We start from the raw sequence: 12,610 nt of genomic DNA on the forward strand, positions 1-12,610 counted from the left end.
GCCTCTTGTTTGTTTTTTTTCAGCCAGAAATGACACCAATTAATCCCTAAGAATGTTTCCATGCAGAACAAGTGGACTGATTATGTTTAATTACAATTATTGCAAAGCCATCAAACACAAAGGGATATTTCAGCAACTTCTTCTGTACTCCATCCCTTGGTAATAGACCATTTGACTCTACTGAGGTAAGTGGGATTTGCCCTAATTAAAGTGTGGCCGACTTAATCAAAAGGCTCCCAGCAGCATCGTACCAGTCACTCTGCATTCATATTTTGAAAAGGCCCTGTGAGGTTATTGGACTATTTTCCGGAGTTATTAAACTAATTTGTGAGGTGTGTCACAGTGAGAAAACTACAACCTGAATGAGATTCTGAGTAGTGAACCACGTTGTATTGGTGTGACAGTTACATTGGCCTCACCTTGGCAATTTGGCAGATCTTATCACAGTCGTAGAACATTACTTGATAATGGCATGGAAAGTCATGAGAGAAGGACTTAACTTTGCAGGGAAGGACTTGCATTAGCTCAGCCTTTACATGCTTTTTCCATTATAAATTAATACAGAAATTGCACTTCAAGACTTTGTCGTCAACTTTTTGATGTGAGTTTTGCCATGGCGACAGTTGAGTGGTTCATCTATCACATGGAGACCAATTTTGGTGCAGCAATCAAGCTGATCCGTCGAGCTTCTCCACAGCACATTAACACAAGCTACAGTGCTGCCCGAGTCACCTGCATCATGTCTAATAGCTTCTGTAATTATATCTCAATGTCTGTCTGTCTTTTAATCTGTCAGTATGGCAGTATGTCACTGCACGTGCTTGTCTTCCTGCACCTGGCTACCTGTGTCTGTGCAGTCATGAGACATCACTCCCGGCTGCTGCTCGCTCGCCTGGCTGTGTCTCCAACCTGTCAGATCGGCTTCCTCTGTATTATAACGTGGAATAACTTTGATGAGCTTGAAATAGCTTCTGCTACACCGCGAACCTCGCCAGCCTCCTGCATCCACTCTCTGTTGCTTTTCGCCGCTTCTTGTTCATGACATTGAACACTGCACAAGATGCAGCTGGCTTAACGGCACACACACATGCACACCCAAATAGAGTGACACACAGAAGAAACGCTTGTATTCCCTTTCGTGTTTTGGCTGCACAGGATTCAAAGGGGAGTCTTTTTTTTTCACCAGGGTGCTTTACATCAGCGATGTTGCTCCTGCACAGTTTGCTCGGGTGAACCAGTTTCAATCAAAGGAAAAACATGCAGCTGAATAGAAAAAAAATGTGTTCTTTAGTTGCACTTGTATAGGTCCCTGTGCAGAGAAAAAAAAAGATATGTGGGATTGTGTGCTTATTGTGCTGTGAAGTCTCTCCTTTTTCCACAGAATTTGAGCTAGTGCGTCTGTGCTTGTACACTACCTCTTTTTCTATGAAGTTTAAAACCTTGAGAACTAAGACAAATTTGGACAAATTAGGATATTCTGGCTCGTCCTCACTTCACAGGACTGTTTGAAGAGGTGCACGGCGACCACTCTGCACTGCTCTCACACGGCAGTCACTACAGATATGGTCATCTCGACCAATTGCGTCATCGGAAGCGTAGCACCCACCCTCCAGTTCACCCTCTGGTAAACACCTGCCGTATTTTGAGCTGTGAGCGCTGTTAGCACCGTTAGTTATGAGCCCCCCGATTGCCTTAAACATGTTGAGAGGCAATAGACATTTTCCCAATCCCGGCCGGATCTGGCTCCTTTTAGGTTTTTATTACATCAAACCAAGTTTGTGATTTAAGTTATTATCTGCGAGGCCTAAAAGACATGTTGAATGAATTTCCTCTGTCATAAATCATTTGCAAATGTAATTAATTTAGTATTTTAAATTCTGCATTGTTTACTAGCAGGCGCTCGTGGACATATGCTGTATGTGTGTGAGTCCTTTGTAGCTAAATGTTGTTCTGTAGGTGTTTCTGCTGCTGTTTCTATGTTGAGAGATTTTGTCACCATGGGAGTAGTTGTGACAACTGTGCAAGAAGCAGTCATGGATCAAAAATAAAGCTAAGGTAAAGAAGACAAATATTAAGCTGTTTAACTCCACACTTTGTTCTAGTAATTCACAGGCGGAGTCAAGGACCTCATCACATTACTGTTGATGATAGACCAGGTGTTAAATTACTCTTTAAGATTCATACCATAACACAATAGTTGAAGTTAAAGTTTAAGGTTTTAATTGAGGGAATGCATTATATCAAAGAGGATCCACCCAAGTATTACACGTGTTTATTAGCCCCCGAATCATAGCTCTGCGTCTTTTTCAGGCACACAGATAAAGGTGAGAACTGACACGTCAGGTAACAACTAATATACTTTTCACATACTATTACCACAGTGCACCTGCACGGCAGTGGAATTATGACTTCCCTGAGAGTCTGTGAATTATGTACAACAAAACCTTCGTTCACAAACAAACCTTTTAACGGAGAGCCAGAAGCCTTGATGGCAGCTCGACATTATTATGACTCAACATTTTGCATTGAGCTGTGAGTAAAAGCTAGTTTTATGACTCTGTCACCATTGGGGCATTATTTTAAAACGTTGTGGGCAAGATCATGTGTCAAAGCATTCAAAGTATGCCTGAGCATATTCCCCTCCTCATAAACCCGAATAACCATAAAACTACAACCATCAATTCTCTATAATCCCCCTGTCACACGGTGGTGCGTATGCACAGATTTATGTTTCGGTGATGATGATCACCAAATCACTATTACTGCTCTTGCTTCAGTAAGCCCGGTTATTAATACAACTCCTGTGCAACAAACGACAGGGCTACACACTTGTTTCCCTCAGGATCTTGTCAAACTGTGATGGGTGGACCTTGACCTTCGGGGGGTATTCAATCATGCTCCCCAAGAATAAAATGTTGTACATTTTAAAGGTAAATGTGTCAATCTGGTGCTTGGAAAGACCATATCTATGAAGTTCTTTGTGCTGATATAAACAGTTTTGTGTTTAATTTAATCAACAAAACACATTGGTTGAATACATTTAAATGGCAATGATTCTGCAAAAAAACTACAAAGCATGATAAACAAGACAAGGTCCGTGTTTCAAGACGGGTTGGAAGGGTTACTGAGTGTCAGTAATTATTGTCACGTCACACCCTCCTTTCGACTACTGAATTATAAGGAGATGTCTCTTTTGATAAAAACAACCATATGTTATTGATGCACGTGAGAAAATCAGCCTGAATCACTTTTGACAGGATGGGCATAGTCTTTGCATTTCACTGTAAATAAAAATACTGCACACTTATATACCTATAACATTAAAAAAAAAATCAACCCACTCTCCACAAATCCAAACTGTCAATTTTAGAAAAAAAAGCAGCAGAAAAGCCAACTGCCTTTCATCAATTCAGTGAAAAGCTTTTAAAAGTACGAAGTGCGGGTTCTTCTCGACCCACCACCATGACGACCTTGACGACTGCTATCGATGCCTTCCACATCGGGATCATTTGTAGCTCAAGCGTAATTACAATTATCAATGTAATTATGTACTATTACTCCCATCTTGTGCAATTATGATGTTTCTGTCATTCTTACACCTTAATATACCATTCTGGTCACAAGCCATTGAGATGTCTCATCTCTTCCACCTGACTAACACTGATTATAGGTTAGAGATGGCAATACCACATAGAAATACGGAGAGGCAGAAGGTCAGCTCGAGATACAGTGAGTAATGGAGAATTCTAATTTAGAAAATAGCAGGGACATAGAATTATCGCTAGAAAAAAAAGAGCAATTAGCACATGGCGGCTGCACAAATACAATGAAAACAAACAGCTCGTAGTAAAAACACAACAAGAAAGGAAAGTGTTTTCTGCTGCAGCTGCAGTGGAACGAAGCAGTGAGCTAAAATGGCTAACCATGGAATCCTGTGCCTCTCAAAGGTGGAACAACGCTCTGCAAGCATTTGAGGAAAACTGTTGTTTTGAATTAATATATCCAGTACCTGCACCGAAGCTCCAATCAAATGTGTTTTTATTGTGTATTTGTTGTTTCCTTTCAGATTGCAGACAACTGCACCCATCACCTCACTAAAAAAAAAGTGCACTCCTGTAGCACATTGCACGTGAGAGCAGGAACAGCATGCATGTAAATGTATTTGATTTGCACAGTGTATGTGTGTAGGTAACTCCTGTGCGAGTGTGTGTGCATGTTTACGTATCTCATTTCATTTACAAAAAGCCAGAGCCATACAACACCCGGCAGGCCTAAGAATTTAACCCACAGACCCAATTTTGGGCCTGACTAATAGTGCTGCGGCTGCTACTCCATACAGTGCCGTGGATAGCGGAGGTTAGCTAGATTAATGTACGCCCTGGTGTGCCTTTGGGCATGGCTCCACCTCTACTTTTGCCTCTTCAGCCATGGCTGGAAAATATTCATGAATTGGCAACGCTCTTTTAGGCTGTCACTGGCTTGGGTGATTAATGAGGCCGGCACATGTGGACGAGCCACCGACAGCCGGCTGCCAACCAACAAACTGACGACGCGAGCTGACGGGGAGGGTGGAGCTGAGCAAGCCAGAGCCAAATCGGATGGGTTTCAGCTGATGATATTGTCGAATGCAGACCTTCTCACACACACACGCACACGCACACACACACACACACACACACACACACACACACACACACACATCCAGGCACGCAGCCATTTGCCGCATTTTCTATTGAATGAATGAGGGTCACATGAGAGGGTGCAATCAATACAACCGCGTCATTTCCTGGACTGTTTCGCGCTTGTTGCCAATATATAATTCCAGCAGTTACCTCCTCCAATCCCCTCACCCCAATCACTACATTTCACCTCTGGCGAATCAGATCCTCTCCTCTTCTCACTCATTTCAGACTCTTCTTGGTCCCTTCAACCTAGCTCTCGCCTCCCTTCATTTAATTTATTATTATTTCCTTTCCTTTCCAGTCCTCTTTTAGCCTACTCACACAAAGTAAAATCCTCCACACTAACCTGTACACCCACACACATCCAGAGGGAAGAAAAAAAGGTTTATTTTCTCCAAACTCACCAATATTAAAGTCAGAGAGTGCCAGAGCTGTATTAATCAACTCTCGTGGGATAAATATCACAGAAACAAGATGTGAGCCCTGAGTTGGAAGAATGACTGGCAGCTACAGAAGCACCTGGAGGGAAAACAACTCATGATGTATTTCTGATCCTTGAGGTTATAATGTGCTATGTGGTAGGGTTTGGTTAAATTACATTTGATCATTACTTCCTAATCTTCCTTTCTTAAGTTAGTTTTTCCATTTCCGCACAACTGAAAGCTGTCTTTGGTAAATCTAACTAAAAAGCAAGGACGATCTGTCTGTCTGAGTGGACGTAGGTATGTCCTGACATGTCGAGAACCGTCTGATCCATTTCACACTTGACGGTTCTCAACAACGATGACAGCAGCCATTCTGCGGGCCATCCCAAACAGTCACACAATTGGTGCCCAAACGAGCATTGCACTAGTTGAACATTGTTTCGAAAAAGGTAGCCCACATTTACATAAAATTAATTTTCTCTAAAAAAAAACACAAGTTTAGGTTTAATGACACTTTCATTGACAACTATTTTCTTAAATGTTATAAATAAAACCAAAGACCAAAGACCAAGAGACAGTCAAAGAGGAAGTTGAAAGCCAGAAGAACTGAGGGTTGAGATCGGCAGGGCGGGCTCCTTGCCATCTCTGGGCTGTCTGACACATGGTTGATGTCTCAAGCCTATTTCCGTTCTTCAAAGCCGTGTGCTGATTAGGAAAAAGGTTAGCTTGTGCCACTCAGGGTCATGCTGCCTTTGTCTAGGGAGTTGTAATTAGTGCTTGCTGGACTGCAAGAGGGTGGGAACAGGCCATGATTTAATCTTCCACTCTATACTAAAAAAATAACTTCCCTCAAGGAGATTTTCAAGCTTTTTTTTTAATGTCATTCAGTTTAGTATCTTTAGAATCTCCCGAGTGCCTTTGACAAGGAGGCGGTCAGATCACTGGTGGATTCAGCTGCAAACATCATCGTCATTCATTTTTGTCTGTCTTGAAGTTGTGTTTTGATCATCAGCCAGCACTCTTCTAAGAGTGTACACGGATGAGGTTGAAGGTTAAAGACAGAATGTGCATGCTGCTTAACATGATACATAATTATTTTTAATTTAATGGATGATGAAGATGATATTGAAAAAGAGTGATGTGAATGTGATTTATTTTGAGACATCGGGCGTGTTGCTGTGGGGGAGTTTTAACTGTGGAGAGCAGCAGCTGCTTCAGAAGGGAGCATGTCACAGGTGGAGATCTTGATAAACAACACATCTGTTAGAACAGCCGATGTGTGCGCGATAAGTTTGTGTGTGCCAACGTGTTAAAAGATAGTACACATGAAACAAAAATGTTTGCACTTTGTTGGCACATTCTCCCCAGGTGTGCATGCTTGTGTATTTTGCTGTGAAGGTGTGAATCCTTTACTCACAGTCGGCCTGTGCACAGATGAGGCAAGAGGTGGTGCCATTAAAGAAGGTGAGAAGGCCGGCCACAGCCAGGCTAATGTCGGTGTTGGTCGGCCTCAGGTCCAGCGTGGTGAACCGGGGGAACTGAACCTTCAGAATGTCCTCCGGAGCCACCTTGACATAAGGCACCTGCACAGAGACGCTGATGTCAGAGGACTAGATAATCAAATGCAGTATATTGACATTTTGCATTCATGCATGTAAAAAAAAAAAAAAAGCATTTGACCGTAGAAGAGATCACAACAAGTGAAAATTGTAAATCGCTAAATAAAAATGGTTAGTGGAAGCAGATTGCTAGAAAAATTGTTTTAATGAATATCTAGCACGGATAATCTACGCAGCCTGTAGCGATGTGCATATTCAGAATACACTTGTTTTCAGTGACTGAAGCTCATGTGACGTATGGACATGGATCTAAAAACTTATTTGTGTTCCACCCACATGAACAAGTCCTTGTTAGCGAAATCTTCAGTACAACACCCCCTCACCCACTGTTACAAAACACTTGTTTACCTGAATCACTGTGGAGCTCCTCAGCTGTGTCGCAGCTGGAACTTTGATTATAACACGCACACACACACACACACACACACACACACGCACGCACACACTATCACAGTAACATCATATCTGTTCTATTTTGGGAATGAATACTGGTGCTGTTAGACACAATACGCTTTCATTGGGGATGTTATTATCACTAGAAACATGTCCTGTTCACCCCACTTAGCTAGAAAGTCAGTCACATTAAAAACTCGTAGCTGTTAATTTTAGGTTACTTACATCCATATGAGATAAACAGGATTGGACTAACAAACATATTATACCCCCTTATATTTTAAATCCATAAAGTTATCACATTTAATGATGCACGATCTGCAATTGGGAGCACCTGAATTGCTTCTTAATGGCCCTCAGCGCTAAAAATGCAAACGTTGCAAACAATGGCGAAAGTGCTACCAGTGTTTACCAAAGAAGGAACCGAAGGGTGCGAACTACGTTCTCACAACAAGGCTGTCATCAGAATGGCATTATCTGCTGTAACCCCCAACATGATTGTAGAGTGCCGGACCAGTGAGGCACGCTTACACACACAGACATTTAATAAACGCATGCGAGGCCGGCACAGCTATGTCAACCAATCAAGGAGAAGCTTGGATAACAACACATACAGACAGAGAGCTGATTCATTCTATGCTCAGGTAGACATTACTCCAATATATCTATACACTACTTATGAATGTTTGCTTCTACAACTATTTAGAACGTTAAATACAGCTCCTTTAAAATAGGAAATATAACATTATAAAGAGCAGAAAAATGTGTCATAAGGTGCATGTGCTCAGCAAAGATCAGACACAAGGAGTAAGTAAAAGAAAGCCAGCCAAGTCTTAAGAAGAATAAATACACAAAATATGTCATCCGAGCCCCATTGTGATGCATAGAATCTTCAGTCCGATCGATTGCCGTGCTTTCACAGTGTAGATTTGCTGTCGCTATATAAATATCTGTAATCCTCTAATGATTGCATCATACCAACCCCCACGGTAATAACCGGTATGTCAAGCACAGGCTCATCTGCGCTGTCAGACGAGAGGTTAGGTACACTGCAGCTAACCTTGCAGCCTTCAACGTTACCACGAGAACAAATTTGGACCGGAGCCACCGACACCAACAAGTTCTGCTGAACTTCAGGAAAATCATAAATTACATTCCACCTCAATTGAAACACGTTTCCCATGCATTCCCCTCCGATGAAATCCATCTCTGCTTCAGTTCCCCGTGAGATGATGTGAACGGATACATGCTGCCAGTGCTTACAGTGAAGAAAACGGGTAGAGGGAGTGTGCAACTGAGTGTGGCAGATGTCGGGTCGGTCAGCTGCCAAGGCATTGCAGTACAGCGCAGTGGGGCTTGAAGGGGATGCGGGAGGACATGCTGGGTCCGAGAGGAGGGACAGGGAAGGGTGCCTCTTCATCACGACAGATTGCCTGTCTGTGTGGTTCCCAGTCTACCATACATTGGTTCCCCCTTTCGTCCCCATATCCCCTTGGTTGGTTTTCCATCCCTGCCCATCAGGGTGTAATGGAGTCCCTAGGTGTCTGGATAGATGGAGGCGAAGCCACTACTGACAGGCCCTGCTGGGATGCCATTCAGTCTTCTCAAGGAGTCCTAAAACCTGGGTAATAGCCATAGAGCCCACTAGGGAAATGTGCCCTTCTTCAGGTATGTCCTTCATCTTCCCTATTACATTTGTACCATTTCTCACCTTTTTTTTTTTTTTTTTTTTTTTTTACATTTCTGCCTCTTTCTCTGGTGTTTCTCTGGGTTGCCCAGATTGTTTACTATTTTTTTCTCCAGTTGTCCCCTTTTCCCATGAGTTTTCTCCTTGCTTTTCAGCACAGAAGACTATTGCTACCCGACCCTTTTCACTTAGAAACCTGACACGCTTCGATAGGCTGTATCTGAGGCAGCAGGGGGCTTAGAAAGCAGCTTACACAAATTCACGGATACTCACACGCACGCACACACACACACACACACACACACACACACACACACACACACACACACACACACACACACACACACACGCACGCTCGCATGAACACACACACACACAGATACATACACTTTGTCCTTTTCCATCTATTCCATTCTACTTTTAGCATTTGACATCAACAAGGGAGCTCGGTGTAGCCTACAGCAAGGCTTGGGAAGAGAGGACCTTATCTATAGATCACGCCTTAACACAGTTCCCCCTAGTTGGAGCAATATGATTAATTGCTTGTTAAACTGTTGCAGTCACTGCTCTTCATGTGGTTTTAAGTGACAAAGTGTTTTGAATCAAAGCTTGCGTTAAAACAGCACTTGAAGCAAAGGAAATCAATCTCCACATTACTAACAGCAAGTTCTCTGCCACATCAAAGTCGCTTGCCAGACTTCTTATCCGCAACCAACAGCTAGTATCAGTCACTCTGCTGGTCAATTTTCACAAAACTAAAAACAGAAAAATCATTCCCATACGTGTCATTGCAGGGCACAGTTTCAAAGACTCAAACCAAACAGCTGTATGCCTTTTGAGTTTAGCTTTGCGGGAACTTCCCACATTTGCTATGCCAGCAATCCTGGGTACTAATCAGTGAGTCAATTTAATGGCAAACTGGCACATCTGATCACAAATTATGACTTTTTGATTTACTGTTTTGGACAGTGGCTCTCTGTTTGTGGTAGAAAAACTCAAATATTATTATCCAAGCTCTGCAGTTCTGCTCATTTTCCAGTTTTCCGGCCACAACTTAACTGTTTGCTCTCATCTGTTTTGTTTCCAGCCACAACAAGCATGTATTTCAAATAGAAAAAGTCACGCTCAAATGTGTGTGACCCGCCCAGCACAACATGGTAGACAATGTAAGCGACTAGCTGGAAAATGTGACAAATTCAATAGATAACGAGCCATTTTATCAGGAGTTGGCGACCGAAAACCGACCAATTATCATCAAGTCAGAAACATGTGTCCAAGTCAATATTGCTTTGTGCCTGCTTGATGTTAAAATAACCTTTTGTAACACTTTCATCTTAACACTTTATAGTGGTGATGTTATGTCAATGGTGTGTTCACTGCTCATTTTAACGGTCCAATTATTATTGATGCTTAAAAAAGGTTTGAATTGTCTGTATTTTATTCATTCTCCAGTGATATATTTTCCTACTACCTCTACAGTGACCATTTTTCAACAAGATCTAAAAGGCAGTCTAACTTCATAATGGCATTGTACAAAAATATGTTGTGTTGGTGTTATTATACATGCATGTGACTAAGTTAAAAGTTATCATAGTATATATACCCGGCGAGGGGCAGCACATATGCATAGATACATATGCATACATATGCCCTCCATTCTGTGTTTTACAAATAATATTGTTGCAAATGGCAACATTATCAGTAGAGACAGCAGTAAAAGTCAGGTAAGTTTTTCTCTGATGTCGATCTATTTGATTAAGGCCCAGTCAATTATCGGAGTCAATGTTAACAACTTGTAGATACTAGTGAACAAGCTGTAATTCAAAATGAGATGGAAGTGTCTTTAAAAGTCGTCCGCTCAGGGCAGTCTATTGGTGTGGGAGTGAAACTAATTACGTTTGAAAATTGTGAGGGGAGGAAAATCGCAGGCAAACAAAAAAAGCCCAAGGTAACTGCTCCTCTTTTAATAATCTGGTAGGCTTCACTGTAAATAAAACTAAATACCCTGGTTACCGCTGTGGAGAAAGACAGGCGTGTGCCAGGGGAACAAAGGGAGGAGGAGTGCTAGTGGAAGACAAAGAAAGAGAGTGACCAGAGAGAAAGATAGAGATAAACTGACAGTCGGACTGACAGAAGAAGAGAGCAATGAAGTGAGCAACATAAAGGCTGAGACGGGGGAAACCGTCTGCAGGACAGGAAAATGGGAAAAAGTAAACAGACATGATCGACATAAACAGAGAGTGAGGAATGGCGAACGATTACAATCAGCACTCATTAAATGGTCTCATTGAATTTAGCAGTTTGAAATTTGATTCTGTTGTCAAAGGCAATCTGTCTTATGTTCCCCACTTTATTGGCTTATTTCTCAAGACATCCTATTCCAGGGGATTTAATAACAACATCAGCATTTAGCTGTGATATTGTTGTGTCTCTGTGGGCGCCAAATACATTTCAAGTTAAAGCAAAATATTGTGTCTCATTTATTATTTAGAAGATGCAGTACTTATTTGCTATTAAAACAGGCAGTCATAAAAGTTATATAGGCTGTAGTCATTAAGTAATGATGAGTACTGGACTTTTTGGATGCCAACTGATTGCTTAGTATAAAAAATGCTCTGTGCGAAACAGCAGAAAAAAGGCAAGTGGTTGCATTGGTGGTGGTGATGATTTCTGTAACCAGTAAGACTATAAACAACAGTCAGGGCAAAAAGAATTTAGATGTTTTTATTTTCCTCTTTACACAGATTTGAAATAAGTGGTTTAAGTGCAGACTTTCAGCTTTAATTCAATGGATATAACAATCTATCACCTTAACTGTTTAGGAATTACAACCATTTTTACACAGTCAGTCCCCCACCTTTTCAGAGGCCCAAAAGTTACTTGTCATTTCATGACAAATTGAGTTGATAAAAAGGTTCGGAAATCATTCAAAAATGTTGAATTTCTAGAGATCTCTCAGTAAGGAGGCCATTAAAAGGCTGACAAACTACACAACCTCAGATCAGAAATCAGGCAGATAGCAGACATATATAGGATCAACTAAAAAAAGTACCAAACCAAACAGTTTGGTACCTTCCTAAAATTAAGTTATGTACTGATAAGCTCACTAACACCAGAAGAGCCGGAAGACCACGGAAGACATGTAAAGTAGAAAAAATCCTTCATAACATGAATACTGAGGTCAGCAATCCTCTGGTGGAAGTAGGCGTGTCTTTGTCAAAGTCTACAATCAAGAAACGCATTCATGAATCTGAATACAGAAGGTTTACACCAAGGTGCATGCAAACCTCTGGGAACACTGAAGGACAGGAAGGCCAGATTAGACTTTACCAGACTCTGAATAGGCCATATCTGTTTAAAAACAAGATTCTTTGGAAGATGAAACCAAGATGAACTTGTACCAGAGTGATGGGAAGAGAAAGTGTGGAGAAGTGAAGGAGTAGCTCTGGATCTGAAACAAACCACATCACCTTTTTAACATGGTGAAGGCTGTGGCATGGACTGGTATGGCTGCCAAAAGAACTGGGTCACTGGTGTTCATTGATGATGTCACAGCTGATAGAAGCAGCAGGGTGAGTTTTGAGGCATTTAGAGCTTTACTATTTGCTCAGATTCGGCCTAATGCTACAAAACTAAATGGACGTTGCTTCATAGTGCAGATGGATAATGACCCAAAACATACTGGCAAACGCAAATATATGGCATAATCTTCAATGGTCAGTCACCCAATCTCAACCCAAGTGAGCATGTTTTCCACTTATAGTAAATAGGCAAAATTAGGAAAATTATGACATGGTCCAAATA

General features: G+C 41.7%; 1 protein-coding gene across 1 annotated transcript in view; it reads right to left on the reverse strand.

Annotated features, from left to right (window-relative positions):
- grik4 (glutamate receptor, ionotropic, kainate 4) overlaps window positions 1-12,610 on the reverse strand; it is a 266,801-nt gene that overhangs the window by 80,660 nt on the left and 173,531 nt on the right. The window contains exon 6 of the mRNA XM_068584583.1: window positions 6,525-6,690. Coding sequence (XP_068440684.1) covers window positions 6,525-6,690 — 166 coding nt within the window. The remainder of the gene's footprint in view (window positions 1-6,524; window positions 6,691-12,610) is intronic.

Source organism: Clinocottus analis, unplaced genomic scaffold (assembly GCF_023055335.1).
Source record: "Clinocottus analis isolate CAN_PGR_092001 unplaced genomic scaffold, fCliAna1.0.p SCAF_2, whole genome shotgun sequence".
NCBI lineage: Eukaryota > Metazoa > Chordata > Actinopteri > Perciformes > Cottidae > Clinocottus > Clinocottus analis.